General features: G+C 49.2%; 1 protein-coding gene across 2 annotated transcripts in view; it reads right to left on the reverse strand.

Annotated features, from left to right (window-relative positions):
• Positions 1–23,488, reverse strand: part of ESPN (espin) — a 105,855-nt gene that overhangs the window by 1,753 nt on the left and 80,614 nt on the right. Inside the window, exons 9-13 of one of the 2 annotated variants that reach the window (XM_083452119.1) lie at positions 23,135–23,327; positions 15,480–15,625; positions 14,495–14,773; positions 1,481–1,560; positions 341–352 (exon numbers count right to left, since the gene is read on the reverse strand). In XM_083452119.1, coding sequence (XP_083308245.1) covers positions 341–352; positions 1,481–1,560; positions 14,495–14,773; positions 15,480–15,625; positions 23,135–23,327 — 710 coding nt within the window. Of the gene's footprint in view, positions 1–340; positions 353–1,470; positions 1,561–14,494; positions 14,774–15,479; positions 15,626–23,134; positions 23,328–23,488 lie in introns of both variants that reach the window. The other variant, XM_083452120.1, reaches the window with a different exon arrangement.

A 23,488-nucleotide genomic window follows, 5' to 3' on the forward strand; every position in this document is an offset into this window, starting at 1 on the left:
GGAGATCTCCCAGGGTGGGAGGCTGGGGGGAGAAAGGGAAGCTCCCAAGTGGGAGCTGGGAGGGTCTGCCCCCCTAATTTGTGTGAGACAAGGGTTAAGGTCTACCTTTGGGAGAGGGTATTTTATTTTATTTTATTTTATTGCCCCCTTTCTCTTTTCTTTCTTCTACTTGTTGTTGTTGCTTATTTAGATTAGTTCAATTAGTTCATTTTTTTATTATATTGTATGTTGAATAGTTTTGATAATTTTTAAAAAGAAAAAGGAAATAAATCTGAGCCCTCTTTTTCACCAATCCTTAAGCCGCCACCCTTCCGAACCGGTCACGAAAGTAATGACTCACCGCTTTTGCTCTCTGCAGAAGAAAAGGAAGAAGAAGAAAACGTACCCGTTAGATCCCAAATTTATAAGAGTAATACTATAAGCGTCTACTCAAAAACAAGCATGGATGAATCTCTTCATTTTTGGCTTGTTCCACTTTTAAGAGAAACCACAGCAGTGTTGTCGTTAATATGCCAGAGGCATGTGCAGAATCCACCCCCTTCCAATGGCTGAGACCCTGCCTGCTGCCATCTATTGTCCCATGTCTCCAACTTTCCTCTTTTTCCACCCACAGTATGGATAATAAATAAAAACAAATAGGGCCAGTGAGAAGCTGCAGGAAGGATTGGCCTTGTCTGGCTTGCTACCTTCCCCTCCTGCTGTCTCCAAAATGTGGCTAAACTGCCCCATGCTGAAAATCTGGCATGACATAATTTAGCACCAATTTAACAACAGCCCGAGACGCGGGTGGCACTGTGGGTTAAACCACAGAGCCTAGGACTTGCTGATCAGAAGGTCGGTGGTTTGAATCCCTGCGACAGGGTGAGCTCCCGTTGCTCGGTCCCTGCTCCTGCCAAGCTAGCAGCTCGAAAGCACGTCAAAGTGCAAGTAGATAAATAGGTACCACTCCGGCGGGAAGGTAAATGGCGTTTCCGTGCGCTGCTCTGGTTCGCCAGAAGCAGCTTAGTCATGCTGGCCACATGACCCGGAAGCTATACGCTGGGTCCCTAGGCCACTAAAGCGAGATGAGCGCCACAACCCCAGAGTCGGTCACGATTGGACCTTTACCTTAACAACAGCCCATATAGGATCTTTGACTCCCATTTTGCAAGTCCAGCCAGGTTGCAGCCTCTATTGGTACTCCTGAGCTGTTAGCTCAGTGCTGTGGTTAGAGTGGTGGACTACTAGGAGCTGGGAGAGACCAGGGTTCGAATCCCCACTCGGCCACAAAGCTCACTTGGGTGACTTGGGGGTGGAGTGCAGTCCCTGCCTCTCAGGCTAGCCTACCTCACAGGGTTGTTGTGGGGATTAAATGGGGAAGGGGAGAACCTTGTGCGCCACCTTGAGCTCCTTGGAGGCATACATTTGCAATCAATAAAGGATGCCCTTTGCCGACAGCATCCCTTGAGCTGCATTTCCTCCCCCCGGAGCCTGCGCTCACCTTTCCTCCTCCATCTTCTTGCGCAGGATATCCCTCCGCCAGGCGGGCATGGTGGCCAGTCGAGCCTCTTCCTCTCGCTCCTGCAAGGCAAAAGAAGCGGCTGAGGGTTGTCCTTCTGCTCAAGCCTGCGAGAAGGGCTGGAAGAAAGGGAAACGGAGGCCAGAGAGAGAGAGAAGAAGGCAGGTGCATCTGTTCCACAGCTCCAAGCCTGGCTGGAAGAGCTTTGTGGCCCCAGAAAGGAGGAAGGGGACATGGAAGCTGAATTTGTCCTGGAGCACTTACAGGGGAAAGCAGGGATTGGTGGGGGCAGCAGGACATAAGAACTGCCTTGATGGCAATGGGGGAAAAGGTGAACCCCTTTGCAACCATTCTCCAACGGATATCTGCTCTGGGTGCTGCTATCTGGCACCCAACAGGGAGATAGACTTACTTAACTACAGCATGCAGACCCTCTCCCCTTGAAAATCTGCTACAGAAACCATGGAATGGGCTTGTGGGTCGGGGTAGAAAAAGCACTGAAGATCCATTTCTTTTGATCAACTTTTCTGTTGATTAGGAAGCTCTCTTGAGGCTGCAGAACAAATCTGGCTGTTAACTTCTCTACTAGGTAGCAAAGAAGAAAGGTGAAAGCATAACACATACAAAGACCCCCGCACTCAGAAAACCAGCTCAAGCTGGGAAAGGGAATTTTATGCCTTGCTGCTGCTTTGGAGATACCACTGGACAACCCTTCACTTTGGTGCAATTAAGTGGAGACGCCTTAGGACAGAACTCTGCCAAGTTCCACCAGATATCTGGAATGTGTTAGCTGTGCCTTGGACTTCTCTGCCCCAATGCCAACACTTCCCGCATTCTGGCACGTTTATGGCTAAACTCAGGGCCACCGGAACTGGAAAGGAATCTCAGAAAGGAGGTAGGTGGGGGAAAGTTCAAGAAGGATCTAGACAGGGGGTTCTGCCCATCTCTCCACACAGCAAAACCTCCTTGCTGCTGGAACTTTGTGCACACTGAAATAATTTCTCCGGGATAAGATGGTCAGAGCAACTTCCCCTTTTTGGGGGGGGGGTGCTGCTGTAGGCATGGCAGCCTTTCTAGGAAGATTTCACAATGGGGAATCGGCCAGCCAGGTAACCCTGCCTTTGCATGCTTTCCCACAGTGAGAGAACCACCAGAAAGCATTAGACGTCCCTGTAGAAAAACATCACTTTTTAATCCAACAAATGGAAGGAATCAGGCTGAATTTGCTGTTAAGGATGTGAGCTGCTCTATGGTCAGCACACTGCCTTAAACATCGACTGCTTATCCACACCTCCACCTCCCAGTCTTGTAAACCCTCTGTTGTTTTTGTTTTAAAAAATATTTGGAGGCTTTGCACTCCATTTGACTGGGGCAGGTGCAGGTGACTACGGAATTCTATGCTCTCTTAAAAAGTGCCAGATTTGGTTCCATTCTGTGGGTATGGCTAGTCCAGGCTTCCTCAAACTCAGCCCTCCAGATGTTTTGAGACTACAATTCCCATCATCCCTGACCACTGGTCGTGCTAGCTAGGGATCATGGGATTTGTAGGCCAAAAACAGCTGGGGGGCTGAGTTTGAGGAAGCCTGGGCTAGTCAATGAAAGAAATATTCCCTCTAGATGGTACCCAAGGGAACCCTTGGTCCTCCTTCTTTTAGAAAGCTTTTAAAAAATAAAATAAAATCCTTTGTCTACAAGGCAGGCACCCCCCTAAAACTTGGACAAAATTTGCATCTGCACATATAAATCAGCATAGGCAAATGTTATGCAAATTTGTGTCATGGGTCAGGATAGGCAAATCTTGGTTTCTCTTAGTTTCTCATTTTTTCTAATCTGAAGTTCAGTCAGTTTGTGATTCCCTCGCCCCCGTTTAACCCTCATGAAAACTCACGAACATTTTAGTGCAAATTCCTCCTAATATACAATTTGTTTGTGTACAACTTGGCCCAATATACACATTTTGGAGAAGTAATTCATCCCAATACCATGCATTTTTTAAAGTTCTTTTCTCTATCTAGCTATGCATTGTTATATAACCTACCCTAGCATCTGCAATTTTGCACACATTACTTGGCTGGAGAAATGCATTGCAAAATTCGGAGAAGTGAGAATTTCAAAGAATGGCTGTGTTTCAGAAAGGGCGAATTAGGCTTTTACATACAAATCCCCACCTCTACTCTTAGTTCTGGGCCTGTGCCCAAAGTCCTTTATGGACTGAGACTCATTCCAAATGCCCTTTGCCCCTTAAAAATCACCCCTAGTTTCTCAGCCTTTTTCGACAATATTCTGTGCTGGTGTAGTGTTGTTCAGCCCTCAATAACTAGGGGAAGGCGAGTGGGAATTGTCAAGAGGTCTAGGGTGAATTGGGATATGTGTGTGTAAGTGGGAAGGAGTGATGTACCTTTCTAGAGAGCAGGAATCACACCCAAGCTTCTTCCCTCCTGACACTACAAGTTGTCATTTCTTAGCTGCCTTAAAACAACATGATTCTCTGAGAACAGCAGATCCTCTACAGTAGTACAGGGTGTTTGGTTTTTTGGGCATGGGTGGATGTGAAGAAAGAGTAAGAGACCAGTTAAGATGAGATCGGAGAACAGTTTTGACAGTGGGGTCAGGGATCGTGGTAACAGGACCACAGCAAAAGAGCAGAAGATGGAGATGGATCAGGAATCCCACCAGGGCAAGCCGCTTAGGTGGAAGAGCCCAGCGAGCACGAGGGGGTTTAGCGCTCAGCCCCCACAGAGAGGTGGGACCTAAATTCCTGGGAGATTTACTGCTGAGAGGATAAAGGGGCTTATACGTGTGTAGGAACTGGAGGTCGTGCGAGGCTATGGCTGGACTCAGGTACAGAGCCAGAATTGGCTGGTAAAGTTGCAAGTCCAGGGGGCAGCCGAGGCCAGTGTTGCTTGGAGGGGCTGGGAGGGGGTAGAGAGGCTACTCTTACAGGGCATTTCCAGGGAAGCGACAGAGGACATGCTTGGCCATCCTTCTTTAGTATCCCTGCACCCAACCACAAGCCCTCCTTTGGGCCTGTGGTTCAGAACACCAACCAAATTCTCCCAATTCGGTGCCTGCTCCAGAAGTTGTTCTCTACTTCCCCTCATCCCAGACCGCAGCAGGGACTGATGGGAATTCAGAAATATCTGTAGGGCCACTTGTCAGGGGAAGGTTGCCTGCAGAGGCCCTTTCAGGCAGAGTAGGCAAGACTGAGCTTGACAAATCAAGGCAGTGTTCTATGTTCCTACCCAGGAGGGCATTCTTTCCAGGCAATGCACTCTGGGCTGGACAATGGCAGATCAGTAGGAGCAGAAACCAGCAAGAGCTAGTGGTCTCAACAGCCTTGGAGGAATGGGCAAATAGGTCAATTTCAGTTTCTCTCTAACTCCCCCCCCCCCCCAAATCTTAAGTTCAGTTCTTCGCATTTCTAAATCAATTTGGGATTTGTTTTATTTTCAATGTCCTCATCAGCATTTGAGCGCAGGTTTCTCTTTATACATGTTTGCAAAGCACACAACTCCCCCCCCCCCAGCATATGCATCTTTTTTTTGTTCGCATGACTGGAAGAACTGCACTGCGACTTTGTGAATATCTGGAAAAATGGGCACATTTCAGCAGGTGCATCATTTCAGGAAGGGCCAATGAGGCGAATGCGAACTTCTCCCTCATCTCTATGTGGCCTTGGGATCAAATCCAGCCAGTGCTTCTTTCTGCATATTCGAGTGAGGCAAATTCACACTTTCTAAGCAATTATGGGTTTTTCTGCATGCAAACTCATCTCTTCCCTCTGCAGTAGTATCTGTGCTGCAGATTCAAGAGGTTTAGGCAAAACAAAACTCTCTGCCTGCTGAAAGCTAAGCATTCAGGGTTCTAGCCCTTGAATTGCTAGTTTTCTGCATGCAGGGATTCCCTTGCAAAACACAGAGAAATCACTTATGTCTCAGGAGAGGCTTGTGTTACTAACTAGTTGCATTTCACAGCAGACAACAGGGGACAGGCAGAAGGTGGTTCAGTTAGGACCAAACTAAACTAAGACTAAAGAGATCTGGGATCAAATATATATGTCTGCTTTTCCCTTAGTGGAAGGCATGAAGAGACTATAGAAAGGGTGTGGGGAGACCATCATCACCATTACATGGCACTGGTAAAATAGATATTTAGGTGATCTGGATCTCACCTCTGTTGCATTCTATCCAAGTAATTGCCTTATACTTTCTGCTCTCCTTTCATCACTGTGCTGCATGGGTAAGGTCTCTCATCCATTCACATTTTGAAACTATTAGAATTCCATTAGTACCACTGGCACCTTGGTTCTCAAGTGCCTTGGTACTCAAACAACTTGGAACCCAAACACTGCAAACCCGGAAGTAAGTGTTCCAGTTTGCAGACTTTTTTTGGAAGCCGAACGTGCTCCGTTTTGAGTGTTATGCTTCTGATTTGAGTGGCACACTTCCGTGTTGAGTTTTAAGCTGAGGTCTGTCTGTTTTTGCTATTTATTTTGCGTTTTTGTTTTTGCGGCTCTTTTTAGTTTTTTTGTGTGACTGTGTGGAACCCAGTTCAGCAACTGATTGATTGATTGTGTGACTGCAGTACATTGTTTATTGCTTTCATTTTATGGATGGTCTCGTTAGATAGTAAAATTAATGTTAAATCACTGTTTTAGGGATTGCTTTAAAAGTCTGGAATGGATTAATGCATTTTGCATTACTTTCTATGGGAAAGTGCACCTTGGTTTTGGAACGCTTTGGTTTTGGAATGGACTTCCGGAACGGATTACGTTTGAGAACCAAGGTACCACTGTACTCAAACAGTCTTCCTCCAGAGAGGTCCTGGGACCTGGGAGAGAACAGAGTTCAAATCCCCACTCGGCCATGATGAAGAGTGACCCTGGGCCAGTCACTGCCTCTCAGCCTAACCTACCTCACAGGGCTGTTGTGGGGATTAAATGAGGAAGGGGATAACCATCTATGCCATCTTGAGCTCCTTGGAGACAAAGCTGCGATATAAATGCAATAAATAAATCTCAATAAAATAAACCCGCCTGCCCCCCTAAATGCTTTGCACTGCAGTTCCAGTCAGCACAGCTGTGCTAAAAACATCTGGAGAGCACTAGGCTGCGGAAGGCTGAACTAAATGGATCTTTGGACCAATCCAGGAGAGTTGCTGTCATTGTTGTTATTGGCAGAAATCTGGATTCTGCACTTTTAACTCATTGTTTTAAATGTGGAGACACTGATGATGCTTGCTATGAATTAATTTCAATTTCTTGTGAGGCCTGGACTCCTGTAGAGAGGCAGGGAATATTTAGATATTTTAAACAAGCACGTACAAAGATCCAGCACATGGCCTGAGCAAGTCTTCTGCCAACAAGAATAAATATCAATTCCTTCCATGCAAGAGAGAACTTTATTTCTTAACTTCAGCATCAGAGAAAACAACACTGACCCCCCCACCCATGAACAACAGGCACACTAATCCTAAAATCTCTCCACACATGCCCCCCACTCAACCCTCAACCCCCCTGTTTCCCCCCTATTGCACTAGCTGGAGCTAACAGAGACAAGCAGGGGTGGTGGTGGTGGAATGGAACATTTGTAGATCAACACACTGAGCTAATCAGAAGATCCCACTTCTGCCACAAGTCAAAATCACACAGCTCAAAGATCACGCAAGCAGAACGAGAGGTTGATGCATCTGTTTGTGTTTCGTTTGCCCAAACTTCCCCGAGTGATGATTTGGTTATTTGTGATGTGCTCTGAGACATAAATAAATTCCTGCGGGGAAAATGAGGACACCACCGCAAACTCAATAATTGGGGTGTGTGTGTTTTGCAGTTGGAAATTCTAGGACCCTGTTTCCAGGTGATTTCAAGGGCTGAGAGCGATCTGCTGCTACTGTGCTAACAAACCACAGACAGCCAAACAGATGCGATGTTATTTGTGCACGTGGCTGTGGGTATTTTTATTTTTTATTTTTAAAAAAGAATGGAAATAGCTGCGGGAAGGTCCGATTTGGATTGGGACCGTGGTTGGAGGCAAAGGGTTAAAGGCCCCCTACTGATCCGCATCACACACCTCCCCGCAAGGAATGCTACTTACTTTAAAACAAACAATCACACTATTGCTAACTGAATAATGAAAACATTGCGAACAGTACAGCCTGCAATGTTTGAAGCGTGTCGAATAAAACATGCTACTCGAGAGTTGCTTTTCCTTCTTCTCGTGGAGTGAGAGCAAGAGCCAGGCTCAGTCTAGGGCCCCATCTGCACCATGCATTTAAAGCGGTCTCACACCACTTTAAGCAGTCTTGGCTTCCGCCAAAGAATCCCGAGAATCGTAACTTGCAAAGGGTGCTGAGAGTCGTGAGGAGACTCCCGCAGAGCGGGTTAACAATCAAACGCTCTCCTTAGGGAACTCTGGGGGAACAGGGGTCTCCTAACATCTCTCAGCACCCTCAGAAACTACAGTTCCCAAGATACTCTGGGGGAAGCCATGGCTGTTTAAAGCGCTACTGCTTCAAATGTACAGTGCAGATGGAGAATAGGTTGTTTAGGGCAGGTAGTAGATTTGAGATCTAAAGGAAGGTCTCTGAGTGATTTGCAGGAGATCAGCAAGGACTCTGACTCCCAGATGTTCGATAATAGCAAATTTATACTAAATTAGGCTGCTGAGATGAAGAACGCTTTTTGGAGGGAGATGGAGAGAATCAGGGGTGTTGTGTGACTGGAAGACTGTGTGTTCCAGTACTGAAATCCATGCTCAGGGATATCCCGTTCCTTAATTCTAAGAGTATAGTTGCACCTGGCTCTGCCTGATGGCTCTCAGGGCTTGAGTAAAACTCAGAATAGAGCACCAAAGCCTAAAATCTGCCCGCCCTTGGCTTACTGCAACTACTCAGCGTTACAATTTCCCAAAGGAGCGGGCTACCAAACCTCTTACACTCAAAATAATGAAAGATAACCATGGCCTAGTGAAGGCCTCAGCCTGAGACCCTGGAAAGCAACTGATGGTTGACATTAGGGCCGGCCCTGTCATTGGGCAAAGCACCAGGTCAGCTGCCTCGGTCGGCAGATGCTGAAGGGCAGTAGTTCCTCCTCCCCACTGGCCATTCCTCCTGAGCCCTCGCATTGCGAATAGATTAAGCTGCACATATAATCGTTCATGTGCCCCCTCCATGAGAGGCCTGGAGGGTGGCAACATGAGAACGGGCCTTTTCTGCAGTGGCTCCCTGTTTGTAGAATGCTTTCCCCAGGGAAGTTTGCCCGGTACCATCATTGCGTATCTTTAGGTGCCAGGCAAAAGATGTTTTTTTCCTATAACTAGGCCTTTGGCCGATTAACACTCTAGAATCATAGAACTGTAGAGTTGGAAGGGACCACGAGGGTCATCTAGTCCAACCCCCTATAATGCAGGAATCTTGCCTGATGTGGGGCTCAAACTTACAGCCCTGAAATTAAGAGTCTCATGCTCTACCACCTTTTTTTGCAAGGGTGTGTGTGTGTTATTGATTTGTGTTTGCTTTATTGTGTACTTTGCGTTCTCATTTTTATTTCTATGTTGTGAACTGCCCTGTGATCTTTGGATGATATGCGGCATACAAATTTAATTCATAATAATATTCTCATTCATAAATGCAGCAAAGGGGGAAACAAATCATGAATAAATGCATAGATACTCTGTGCCTTAGACTATTCAGCTCTGATCTTCCCTCATATCTTTGGTCATAGGGGAAGAGCAGGAAGGGGACATGTAGTGTAGATATGATGTCTGCTCTTCCTACTGATCTGAAAGAAAAGGAGCCTTTGAAGCCAATTCTGCACAGATTCAGGGCCACTGTGTACTGACAGTGACCATATGTGTGACCCCACTGTTGCTGGCCTGTCTTGGGTCTCAACATGTTGACGTACCAGGCGGACCAAAGATCTGGTGCATCAAAGGATTGTAGGGGCAGCTCAGCTAGACCAGGCGAATGGTCCACATGGGACATACTTTTGTTTGCCACGATGGCCAATCAGGTGTCTCTGGGAAGCTGAGATGATGATGACAACCTTCCCCAGATACTCACAGAGCTCTAGGAATGTGACTAGAAGCACCATGGCTCAGTGGCAGGGCACCTTCTGGTTGGGAAACAGACCCCTGTCTGAAACTGGAGATGCTGTCGACAACACTGAGTTAGTTGGACAAAAGACCTGATTTGGTGCTTAGCCATTGTGATCAGGAAAGGTTGGCAGACCTACCACCCTCTCTCTGTAAAAATTGGTCTGGTCCTTTCCCCAAGATTGGCCACCACCAACCTCGTGGTAGCAAATCCCTTGTATAAATTACGTGATGGGTCAAGGAGACGTTCTTTATGCCTGCACTGAATAATGCAAATCAATGGGTTCTCAACGAATTGGAGATGTTCTCCCAATAGAAGTAAGGTGAAGTGCACCTCTGGCCCCTCGCCTCTGTTCTCCAAGACACGGCAAGGCCTTCGCTGAGGGCCCCCATGTCCTCAGCCCCCTCCTCACTCCCACCACCGGCTTGAATAAAGTTGTCGCCTTTGAGAGCAGCCCCAAGATCACTTTCCACAAAGGTGGGTTGGGCCGCAGTGGCGCTGGTAGTCTGCACTGTGTGCCTCTGAGTTTGCATGGAAAAAACCGGGGCTGAATCTCTCTGCGCATGCCCTCTCTCCACCCTTCCAGGAAGCACCCTCAGATATCAAACATCTCAGCCTCCTTCTCCTTCCAGAAGGAGAAGCTGCGGTCTATATAGCGGCAAATGTCTTCGTTGCTAAACTCCCCGAGCTCCGAAACGAGCTGGACCGAGTTCTTCCTGCTCTTGGGGTCGAGGGACGCTGGGGTCAGTTCATCTGTGGTCATGCTGGGCTCTTGGACACTGCTGACCAATGTTTGGGACGACGCCTGATGGGAGAGAACGGAGGGTGGGCGGGGCGATGACACCGCCGACCGCTCTGCGGAAGCCGCCAGGTCGGGCTGCAGGTTGTCACCAAAGAACTCCTGCTTGAGGTCCTCGAAGCCATCCAGCCAGTCCCTCTTGCCGGCCTCTACCTCCTCCATCACCACCTTGTGGAAGTGGCGGATGAGTTCCCAGCTGTGGCTGCCCAGCCGGTCGAACATCTCGTAGCAGAGGAGGTGGCGGAACTTGCGCTCTGCGCGGCTCATGCTCATCTCCAACAGCTGGAAGTAGCCCAGCATGAAGAGGTCCAAGGTGAGGCTGTCGTAGGCCACAGGCGTGCCGCTGATGTGGGGCAGGAAGTGCTCGGGCCAGTAGAGCATGTTGGTGCGGCTCAGGCGGCGGATCTGCCTGGTGGGTACCTGGCTTATGATGCTCCTCCAGTGGGCGATCAGCTTCCCGACCACTTGCCGCTGCTTCATGAAATACAGCAGCCGGTCGTCCTCGCTGGGCTTCCTCCCCAAGGGCATCAGCCGAGCTCCGTCCGAGTTGGCGTTTGCAGCATCAGAGGCGGCCACCTTCCTCTTGGGCGTGGCCTGCCTGACCGACTCCGTGAAGGTCCACTTCTTCCAGTGCTCCAGGAAGAGGTAGACGATCCTCTCCTTCCGCATGTCGATGTAATCCTGGACACAGCTCAACTCTGTCTGGACCGGGAGGCTACGGGTCATGTGGTCAGGGCTGAACAGTGCCTCCCCGAAGGGGTCTCCCGCCACGCATGGGACGTCAGCCTGCTTTGGGAAAAGGACCCCCGCTTCGCTGTAAAGCAGAGGTGCATGAGAGAGAGGGATGGGCGGCTCCAGGCCCATGGTGGAGATCTCTTCTTCCCCGAGCCCACCAAATGGCTCAATGCCGGTGATGTAGTCTTCTTCCAAGATGGGCTCCCGGCCAAGAGTGAACTGAGCTGTCCCCACTGGCAAGGACCGCTTCCTCTTGTACACCCGGCTGGGCATGGCATTGGGCACCTGTGCCTGCATGTGCAGTTCATAATTGGCCTTGAGGTTCTTCACCGACACCCCCCACTGCATGATTTCCTTCTCCACCTCCTCCCGGCTGCAGCTGAAGGACTGTGACCGAGTGATGTTGGAGGGGCCTTCTTTCAGAGGTGGTGCGGCCCCCACGGCAGCAATGCTGCCCACCTGCTCCGGCCCTTGCGGGGTGACCATGTCCGCCAGGGTAATGGCCTTCCCGCCCAGGGTGGCCAGGAGGAGCGCCATGCTCTTCAGGAGGGTGGAGATCTTGCTGCACCAGGCCGGGAGGTCCTCGGCCTGGCCTTGCATGCGCTTGGGGTTGACAGTGAAGTGCTCCTTCGCCAAGGCGGCTGAGACGGGCAGCAGCTGCTGCAGCTCCTGCTCCAGCTGCTCCAGCTGGGTCTCCACCTTCTGCACCTTGTGCATCACCTGGAGGTTCTCGATCTGCCTCTCCAGGTAGAGGATGTCCTCCTCGGTCATGAGCTCCCCGAAGGGCCCCAGGATAGCCTTGTGGGCATGGGAGTAGCGCCAGCCTTCCTGGTGGCTGGAGGGAAGCTACGGCAGGGCAGAAAAGAACAGAGGGCAAAGGGGCTCCCTCAGGACCGTCCTCTACATTTGCCCGGGTTTCGCACACGCCACAAGGCCTTACATGTCCCTTCGTGGTGTAATGGTGGCGCAACATGTTGATGCTCCCAGGGAGTTGCGCAGGCCGGGGTGGGGCAGGTGGGGTGCAGCGGGGCAGGGGAAAACTGGAAAGTGGTTGGAGGGGGGGAGGAGATAGAGACACTTACAGTTTCCAGCTCACATGGCGGGCAGCGAGAGAACCACAAGGAACACAAGGGCGTGATCGACTCAACGGCAGAGGCCGCAGGTATGATGCTCACACATTACACCACCGAGTGATCATGTAAGGCATTTAACGCTGCAGTATCGTGCTTTGTAGTGAACGGGGTGTGTGTTGTCTGTTAGGGGGTCCTTTTTCAGGAAAAGCAAGTTGGTTGGTTGGTTGGCTTTACTTAGACAGACGGACCAAATTGAAGACACGGCAGCAAAGAATGGAGCTTGGTGGGCCATCATCAGATGCTGGGAACCCCAGCCTTGAGTCCAGGACCCTTGGCACCTACTGCAGGTTAAATGCACTTCAGAGTCAGCCACACCAAGGCAAAGGATGCAGGACCATGCCAACCACATGCCAGCCGCATGCCCCTCACCTCTCCGCCTCCCCCCAGCCGGAGCACACAGAAAAGTCTCAGGTGACCAAACGAGATGGGAAAGAAGAACCCCGAGCCCTGGAGGCTCAATGAACTTGATTTGCAAAAGGGGCCACGGAACCAGGCTGCTCATGTTGGAGACTGAAGGTCAAGGAAGGAAGGAAGGAAGGAAGATGGATCATAGACTCACAGAACTGAAGAGTTGGAAATGACCCCAAGAGTCCTCTAGTCCAACTCCCTGCAATGCAGCTAAGGAGGGGTAGAGAGATGGCTAGGATTGATAGGTAGATAGATACAGGTGTCCATGGGAACAATCGGCTAGTGGGGTTGATATAACTGTATCTCACCATACAACACAGCAGTCCAAACCCTGGTTATGGAGGGGTGCAGCAACTGGTGCACCCACAGCTCATACTGGCTCGGCAGGGAGGAGCAGGGAAATCGAACCGGTGCAGGAATTGTCTCTAGGCCCCTCCAGGTAGCACATGAACCTGCCCAGCTGGCAGAACAACGCCGTTGTCTGCAGCGGAGGGGGATATCTGCTTATCACAAGTCCCCCCCGCCATAGCTGGTGCAACAGAATGGATTGCAGCCTGCATTGCTTGCCTTTGACAGAGTGTCCAAGCCAGATGGGTGGAGGTCCAGTGGGCCAAATCTGGCCACTGAAGCAAGTTATTCCGATGAGTGTAGTGATCATAATCAGAGTCCTTTCTGTTATCTAGAGCCAATGGTGGTGTAGCGGTTAGTGCGTTGGACTAGGACCTGGGAGAGACCAGGGTTCAAATCCCCACTCAGCCACAAAGGTCGCTGGGTGACCATGGGCCAGTCGCTGTCTCTCAGCCTAACCTACCTCACAGGGTTGCTGTGGGGATTTAATGAGGAAGGGGGAAACCATCTATGTCACCTTGAGCCCCTTGGAGAAAATGCTGGAATATAAATACAATAAAGAAATCTTAATAAAATAAAACCGCCCCCTCCCAAAGATTTTAATTTGCAGTTCCAGCCAGCATAACTGTGCTAAAAACATTTGGAGAGCATTAGGTTGTAAAAGACTAAACTAGATTGATCTTTGGACCAACCCAGTAGAATTTTTGTTATGGTTGTTTTTGGCAGAAACCCAGAATTCTGCACTTTTTTTGGAGGAAAGGTGGGATAATTGATAAATAAATAGAAATGGTAATAATAACAGTAGGAGTAGGAGAAGTAACAACAATTGCATTTTAATCCATTTCTAGCTTATCATTGATTTCATTTTCTGAACAGTTTAGATAGCCGTTCTTCTGTGCCATTGCCTTATTCTTCCTGTAAAGCCCTTTTGAGATTTCCCCCTCACAACCAAGCGATGCACAAACCTCGTGAAATAAAACAAATTTAGAAAACCCAAATGATTGTGAATAGTAAACAACAATACCGTATTGGAAGGACCACAGGTGAGCCGCTCGTTGTCCTAAAGTAACGTTAGGGCAGCTTCCTAAGTAATTTTAAAGGTTTCTGCCAGCTAGCTGAGGCAAAAAAGAGCTTGGTGGATCAAAATGATCTGACCCAGGAGAAGGCAGTCCCCAGGGGTGGGTGGGAGTGGTTCCTCCCAGGAAACCCACTCTGGGCTGGAGAACAGTAGATCAGGAAGGGGAGGAGAATCCAGAAAGAGCTAGTGGACTGAGCAGCCTTCCTCAGCCTGGTGTCTATGCTGTTGGGACTCTCATCAAGCCCCAAACAGTCTAGACCAATGGTCAGGGGGTCTTGAGGCTGTGGGGCCAAGGGTTGATGCTTTCCTCAAAGGGAGCCTCACAGCAAACACAGGTGACAAGACCAGGGCACGCAGCACCACACCATGCCGACCAGCCCCCCCACGCCCCCCACGCTTCCTACCTTGCGCCTCTGCTCTTCCTCTTCCTGGATCTTCACCTGCAGCTTGCGGACCATCACCTGGCGCTTCCACTCCGGGATGGGTCTCCCCTGCTCATCGTGGGTGGGGATCAGGGCCTCAATGTCCACCTGGCCAGCCGTGGCTGACGAGGAGGGCGACAGCGAGGAGCCATTGACCACTGGCTCCGGGGAGGCCGCCGGTCTGGGCGCGGGAGGCGCATCCGGGGTGGACGGAGGGGTCGGTGTCCTAGTAGGGGAAGGGGAAGATGCAGGAGCCTCAACCTGGAGTTGGGTGGGGTGAAAAGGAGCAAAGAGTTAGAGACAAGAGTTTGGTTTGCACTTACTTATTTCATAAAACGGATACACCGCTTGTGTGTAAAACAGCGGTCTATCCAAAAAAGATAAAACAAGAACGTTATCACAAAGGAAAATGGACAACAGCCCTGTTTTGAAACCCGTAAGCCTGTTTGCTGTTGCTAACCACCTCCTTGAACGGCTCACTGGACCAATTTCAAGTAGGGCCAGATCTGGGGGCGGTTTCCCAGCCAGATGGGCAAGGTATAAATAATAAATTATTGTTATTATTATTACTGCTGGGAACAGTTTCCAAGAGTGCAGCTGCGTGGGACAGAATTCCCTGCAGCTGGAGTGAGGAATCCCCCCTGCCAAAAAAACCAGCCTTGTTTTTGCATTAGTAAAAGCTTAAGGACCCCACTGATAAGCCCCCATCTGCTGCCCACCCCCACATCCTCTAAGGGTGATGCTGTTGAACTGAGCTCCAGAAGACTCCTCTCTCTCTCTCTCTCTCTCTCTCTCACACACACACACACACACAGCAGCCAATCAGCTTCCCTGCTTCTAATTACAAAGAGTTAATCCTGCTCCAAAAGCCTCTTTGGGGCCTCTGCCCTCCCCCCACTCGCACTTCTAAGGAGGATAAGGAGGAACGTGGTTGGCAAACAGGCAGGCATCCCAGTCCGTCACCTACATTGGTGGCTGTCTGGCCAGAGCCCGAGAAGATGGTGGTGAAGCCCTTGCTCTGGGGTGTAGGTTTCAGGCTCTTCCCGGCTTTGATTTCTGCCAGCAGCTCTGCGTTGTCACCGGTCGGGGACATCATGTTGAACGACTTGGTGCCTGAAACAGAGGGTGAAGGGGAGGGCGTGTCAATTTCAGCCCCTCTCACTTTCTTGTTTCTTAAATTCAGTTTGTCCGGATCTATCCCAATCACCTTCTAAATCCGGCCCGTGGACGGTCCGGGAATCAGCGTGTTTTTACATGAGTAGAATGTGTCCTTTTATTTAAAATGCACCTCTGGGCTATTTGTTGGGCATAGGAATTTGTTCATTATTTTTTTCCAAAATATAGTCCGGCCCCCTACAAGGTCTGAGGGACAGTGGACTGGCCCCCTGCTGAAAAAGTTTGCTGAGCCCTGACCTAGGGCTTACATGAAACCCCAAGCCACTTCCACGCGGTGGTTGATCGTGACCTTGCTGTTGTTCATACATTTGCAGCATCTACGCCACAATGCCACCACACAATATTTCCCCATTTAATCCGGATTTACTGTTTCCGAGGAAAATCCGATCAGTAAAACAAACCAATAAACCCCAAAAAGAGTTGATCCAGATTAAATGTGGGGGTAGAAAATACAGGGTGGCATTTTGATGAGGACATTATGTGGATTCTTCCCCTCCAAACCTGTCTGCAATAAACTGCTTACATCTCCTCCTCTCTGACTTGCTAGTTTTCCATGCGGATGGATTTTTTTTAAAAAAACAACAACAACAGGGGAGCATTCATCCTAGGAACGACAGATCCTATTAATTTCGGTTCTCTAAGTTTCTCATTCTTCCAACTCAGCTCATATTTCCACAGCAATTTGCATTAAAAAACAACACCACCCCACAAACAATTATCAGCATTTTACTGCGGATTTCTTCTAACAAAACCCATTTTTGTATGCAGCTTTGGCTAGCATACACATCATTGCAAGCTGTTTCCCCAGTTATGTTGCATTCTTGTATGTATGTTATTTTTCCTAACACGTGCATTTTTGCATGCATCACCTGGTCAGATAATTGCATCGCAAAATTCGGTGGAGTGGAAATTTCAGTTCGCATTTGGGTTGAGGAAACGAGGGAGTTTCTCCTGCAAACAGAAACAAAACCTAACCTCTCCTCCACCTCTTCATGCATACAATTCCCCTGCCTGCAGTCTCTGGCAAGGTTTTGAAGATAATGGGGAGGGGGGCATTTTCTCCAGAAAAAGTGCATGACCAGAAAAAAGATCCTCATCATATTCCACCCCCACATAGCTGCTGCTACTACTACTATTTATATAAAACACCTGGAGATCTGTGACCTGTTACCTCACCTAATTGCAACCTCACTCAAGAGACATTCTTCACATTATCTTTGTAAGAAAGAGGTTCAATGGTTGGAGCTGGAAGATCAAACAATTCTGCCAATCGAGAGCTCTCTGGGTAATTGCTCAAGCCCATGCCTCCCCCTCCCCCAATTAGGCTGCCTCAGAGTTAATCATGGTCCACAGCAAGTGAGTTGAGCATTTCCAGTCACTGGCAAGAGAATTTGTCTTCATTTGTGTTACATCACTCACCAGACAGACCTCTACTGCTTCCACCCGGCTTCTTAAGGAGCTCTACCAGGAGCTCTGCAAATGATCCCCCCCCCAAAAAAAAACCCCTGGAGTCAAGAGGACCACACCCATGCTCTGTGTATTTGAAGGAACCGCCTTGGAACACAAAAAATATGCAATGCGGGGGCGATGATGTCCTTAAGAGCCCCGGCGAGCCTGGGACGCACATGGTAATCCCATCTCGGTGGAAGCTGGAAACATTCAAAGCAACGGCAAGCTAATCGCTACACCACGCTCAAAGCCAGTGGGGGGAAAGTAGAGTGGGCAGAGGTGTCCCACGACATCACCGCAAAAAGCCAGCTTTGCTGTCGTTCGGGGAAGAACCAAAACATGCTGACACCTCCAACCAGTTCCACAGCATCCCAAACCAAGACGACTCACGTGGACAAGGAAGCCCACAGACTGAAGCATGCAGGATGCAAACAGGGTGCCCGACACTTCAAAGACAGATAGACTTGTGCAGTTGGAAAGGGTGCCAAGGGTCATCTAGTCCAACCCCCCTTCAAGTGCAGGAATCGCAGCTAAGGAATCCCTGACAAATGGCCCCCCAGCCTCTGCTTGAAAACCTCCAGCCACCTTCCCAGGGAGACCCTTCCACTGTCCAACAGCTCTCACCATCAGGGAGTTCTTCCTAACGATTAGGCAGAATATCCTCTTGATTGGGTCCTCCCAGCAGACCGCGCACCCCTCCTCTGAAGCCCGCAATGGCGCCTCACCTTTTCCTGAAGCGACCCATCCAGCGTTCAGGTGCAAGGAATCAGACAGGTAGAGGTTAAGAAGGGATAAAGGAGGCCAGGGGAAGGCCAGGGCTGCGTTAGCCAGGTGCCAGCCCCTCCCATCTTCCCAGGGGGACCCGGAATAGCGCTGATCTGGGCTAATGAAAATCCCATTTCGGGAGCTATTTAGTCCCGTTGGGTTACAGCGCCTCCCCACCTGGCTAGTTCTGATTCTGGAGCGCAGGACTAGATGCTTGCTCCAGCCGCCGCCTGACCTCACACACCTGGCACCAACCACAGAGGAGCAGGAAATTGAACCACTAACATGGTCCCGGGTGTTCTGACCCACTTAGGGGGCGGGGAGGCGGTTGCCAAAGCTGGTCAACTGCAAGGAGGATACTTGCCCTGTTTGGTGTATGTCAGCATAGCACGCAGGGCGCAGCCCCAGCGCTCCTGAGCAGACGGCGCGGCAAGACAAGACCCAGGCTCCTCGCGCCACCATCTGTCTTCCTGCGCCATGCGGCTCCGTCGCTCCTAATTCCCTAGCAAGGGGCCATGGTGCCACCAGAAAGGGGCGGAAGGAAAGGCTCCGGCGTCAGCCTCCCTCCTCCGGGCAGGAGGAATGAATGGACGGGGTCTCGGGAGCGCCTTTCCCCTCAGGGAGCAAAGACAAAAAGCCTGCTGGCATTAATGGCCCACTTTGAGAAAACGACATGCTATTAAGAGCCGGCTTGAGACCCCAAATCCTCCTGGATTCAGGGCTAATAAGCGCCATGTGTTGAGCGGCTGCCAAATTGGAAGCGCTAATAAGCCCCCGGGGGCCCCTGATAGATGTCCACGTGGCTCGGCTAATGCGGAGCATATGAGCACAAACAAAAGGAGCCCTGTGTGCCTCCTCCAGCAGAGGGGCGGCGGGCACAGGACAATTGGGGTTGGGGTGAACTAGTGAGAGAGACTGCAGAGGGGACAAGGCATTCCCAAGAGAATGAGCACTGCTCTGATCCACAGCGAGCTTCTGCCCTCGGCTCTGGTGGAAACTTAGCCCCTGAGTTTTGGGGCTGAGGTCTGGGGACTCGCAGCCCATGGGCCCCCAGGTAGTGGCAGCAGGTGAAAAGGCCCAGTATCGTGCAAATAATGGGGACCACTGCGGCTGACACTGGTTGCCACAACACCCTTTCCTCCTTCTTATCTCATCATCATCAACCTCTATTACGGTCCAGAGACCCAACAAATTGTTACAAAGCAATACACAATTCATACAGCCTACCTACAGGTTAAACAAGCATTTTGTTCAGAATATAGGGATCATTGGTTCTTGCAACCACCCATAAAAACTTTGCCACTGCTAATGATCTAGCGTTTGTCCGGTCTTCCAATAGGAACCTGACATAGTGAGCCTCTGATTTTCCCGGGAAAGGTACCAGCAAGGGTAATATCAGTTCAGCCCTGGCTTGCTCATATTTTGCACAGTGCAACAAAATATGTTTTATGGAATCGATGTCTTGAGCACACGAGCAAAGTCTGTCCTGGTAGGGAACTCCTCTCAACCTGCCATCCAACACTGCAGAAGGAAAGAGTCTGGCTTTGGTGAAAAGTCTTCGATAATTTGGTACTGTCAGGTTTTTAATGTAAGATGTGAACTTCTTATCTTTGAATACACTTTATAGCCAGGGGACATGTATATAATTGGCTATCCAATGTCTCTTAAAAAATGTCTAAGGGAGGGTAGGATGTGTCTATTTCAGCCCCTCTCTTTTTTCTCATTTCTAAAGTTCAGCTCATCCCATTTCCACATAAGCTTTTTTTTAAAAAAAAAATGGACTGCAGAATTGTGGAGTTGGAAGGGAAACCCAAGGATCATCTAGTCCAACCACATTCAATGAAGGAATCACCCCTAACAGGTGGTCATCCAACCTCTGCTTAAAAACCTCCAACAAAGGAGAACAGACCCCCTTCCAAGGGAGTCTGTTCCACGGTCAAGCAGCTCTTACCACCAGAAAGTTCTTCCTAATATTTAGTTGGCATCTCCTTCCTTGTCAATCAAAGCCTGGGTCCTCCCCTCTGGAGCAGCAGACGGCAAGCTTGCTCCACCTTCCTTTTACAGCCCATGAGATATTTGAAGATAGCTCTCACATCAATAGTGATTTATCATATCCTTGCATCATGGAAAGCCGCCGTGACTTTTCCCCTGCACCGGGATTTTGCAAAGGAGGCACACGGTCAGAAATTTCCCAAAACGTATTTAAATAGAGTGAGGCTGTGCAGATTCTGGGAGGCACACTGAGGCAAAACAAAAACTGCAGTTGCTTTGGGGAGACAAATTAATTGGGCTTGACCATTTCTGCAGAGGAAGAAAATGAGCAATTGTCTCTGAGGCGCGATCTGTTACTCCAAGGACTGTGCTTCTGTGTGAAGCCTCTGGGGATCAGCAGCGTTTACCAAGAGACTTGTATGATGTTTGTAGCATGGTTTGAAATGCAAACCAGCTTCCTCCCTGTTTCATAGCTGTTCTGGGTGCTGAGCAAAGCATTCTGGGAATGGTGGTCCTAGGCTCCCATAGCAACAACAATTCCCAGTACCCTTCCCGCCCACACTTGGTCTTTGGAGGAAAGGCCACAGCTTGTTGGTAGAGCATCTCTATATTCTGAATGATTGAAGCAGAGAGAAAGCAACCATTTGCCTTGAGGAGGTTGCCTGTCGTGTCTCTGCATGAGTCAGGGAAGCAGAAGCATATGAGTTTCCTAGAGGCATTTGGCAGGCTGCTGTAAGGAATGGCTCAGCCTGATGGAGCGACACAGTCTTTTAGAAACAAGCTTCCGTGTGTGTTTCCCAGTCAGGATATAGAGACAGAGATTCGGTGTGTACGTCCGTAAGCTGAGGCTCTAACGCCCTTATTGCCATTTGCATCCCTCAATCCGGATGCATTGCCAGACTCAGTTTGTACTAAATAATGTAGGCTTGGCATGGGGTGTGGTGACAGGTAAGCACCCAACACAAAAGCCTGAGGATTAAGCCTCCATCAATATTTTAAGGAGCTAAAGCCTTTGCTAAGGGAGGCAACTGCAGATGTATTTAAAAGCAGAGAGTGGGAGGGAGAACGTTTCTGAACTACAAGATAGTGCATGGGTTTTGCACCAGTTCAGCCCTCGTGACTTCCCCCAAGGAATCCTGGGAATTGTAGTTTTGCAAGAGTGCTGACAATCTAGTTCAACAGCCAGTTCTTTCCCCTCTTGGAAGAAGTGAATAGCTCCTTCCATTTAAGTTTACAACTGGCCATTTCCAAGGGAAAGCAACCACTTTCTCAGGGGCCCATACTTTCGCAAGAAATTCTGGTTTTACTAAAAAAAAAAAGGCTCCCGTTTGCTCCCACAATGTCCAAATATAAGACACTGAGCCTGAGTTCTTCATCAGCATAACATGGGATTCCCAAAATCCTGTCAAAGAGTATGCCTCAAGACTTGCAAGGGGGACAGAGGGAAAAGGGTGCCTCTGAGCAAGTTTAGAGTGCCGCCCACACGGCAAAGTCCATGAAAATTATTAAATTATTAAAATAATACACTTATACAAGTTATTAGCCTTCCTTCCTACAGTATACCTGCACCAGCCATGCTCTGATTACTCTCTTTGGGGGGGGGGGGAATCCCTGTCTGTCTGTCTTCCACCTTCCTCTTCCTGTCCCCTGACCTAAAAGGGAGTTTAGAAAATTATTGTGAGAATGTAATTGATATAAATGCTCAAAATTACTGTTTCTTCACCATCTGGGACACTTCCTTATACATGTGTATAAGATGTCTTATGGACATCTCACTACTCAAATATTAACCCCTTGTAGTAAGATTGCGAGACCCACCCTCCAATAAGTTGGGAAGCCTTCAGCCTGCCCAAAATATGTATGGCAAGGGGCACAATTCTGCAGAAGCGCAGGAAAACAACAACCAATTAGCATTCAAATTCATTTTTTTAAAAAAAAGTTTAACGTCTTCTTGCCAAGTTTCTAGTCCCTTAGGTTGTACTTGGAAGTACTTCGGAAACCTCTGAATCCAGAGGCAAGCAGCTGAATAAGATTCCTTGGGGTCACAGATACAGAATCAGGGCCCTGAGAGCCTCTTAGCCACACCCCATGGCAGGAAAACAATCGTCTAATTTTATGCAAAATTAGACAAATCATATGCACATTTCGTAGGCTCAGTATGGGTCCCAGAATTTTTTCAACTGTAGTCTGGCATGCACACAGCGAGTGTGACTAGTCCTCAAGAAAGCTCAACCCCACACAAATTAGGGCTCTGAACCAAGGAAGCTACACAACACAAGCATATTAAATGGGTACAGTCAGAGATATGGCAAAATGGCTCACTGGACTTACTCTTCATGGCTTCCAAGTGGAGTAATCCTTCCTGGAAAAAGCAGCCATTGCTCACTGAACAGGCTGGTGCAAAGCTCCGGGGTGGGGTGGGGGGTGGGGACGGCCAACACAGCAGGTCCTTGGGGGTGGGAGCCAGAAATCTGTCACCCGGGCCAAGTGAGAGGAAAAGGCAGGGCTAAGTCGGAGGGGTGGAGTTTGGATAAAGGTAAGTCGAGATAACCGCTTCCTTCTGCCTCCTCTTATATATATAAAAATAATCTACCTGCAGCCCCCAAAGGAGAATCATGGCTATATATTTTTTTGCCTCAACACCCTCTGTTTTCCGACAGTTCCAGGTCTTCTTGGAATTTTAGACAAGAACACGAAACATCCAAGTCACGCTGACATTTTTAAAGCTGCAATTTGCTTCCATTTGACAGTTCGGTGTAGAATCTGGTGGACTTTGAGATTGCAGGGAGAGGACAGGGAAAGCGGGGAAGCTGTAAAACACACACTAGCCTGTGACCCACAGTCACCGTGAAGCAGAAGCAATGGAACTTTGAGTTCTGGATGTTTGGACCCATAAAAACATTGGGGGTTATTATTATTATTATTGTTTTAAATGGTCAAACAGGGCTTTTGACCTGCTGGACTTTGTTCTTGTTGATCAACTACTCTGTTTCACGCTTCTATCTCCTGCGTCCCAATTTGGCTTTAAATGATTATTTTTTTAAATAATTTGTTCTCGTGGCTGTCACATGGATCTTTGGTTTCCCACACTGTCCAACCAGGTGTTTCTGGGAAGCTCAGAAACAGGGCAATACCCACTTCCCACTTTGGTTCAGAGGCCAATGTGGACGCTTCACATAACCGTCACAGCCAATAGTGGCTGATACGCCTGTCAGACGGGAAAGTCGCTGTCTGACTTACTTCCGGTGGAGGAAGATGATCGCCGCTGGCTGGTAGATGGAGGGTGGTTCTCTGTTGGCAATGGAGGGGGTGGTGGTGGGGGGCAGACGCCCTCGGGGAGGGGTGGGGGAGGAGGAGGGGGAGGCATCTCCCCGGAAGGCTTGTTCTCCGCTGGGCTCCCGTTTTGCACGTTGTCGTTGGACAGAAGGGAAGCCTGAGAAGGAAATTGACAACAATAGCAGCAGCAGCAACAACAGAAGTATGGGAAGGGGGAATGAGAGACAGATAAAATCAGTGCCCTCAGCAAGAAATGCTGCAACTACTAGCTACAACGACTGTGCTCTGCCTCCAGAGCTTCTGAATACCAGTTTTGGG

The sequence above is a fragment of the Podarcis tiliguerta genome (assembly GCF_965153285.1).
Source record: "Podarcis tiliguerta genome assembly, chromosome: 8".
Classification (NCBI taxonomy): domain Eukaryota; kingdom Metazoa; phylum Chordata; class Lepidosauria; order Squamata; family Lacertidae; genus Podarcis; species Podarcis tiliguerta.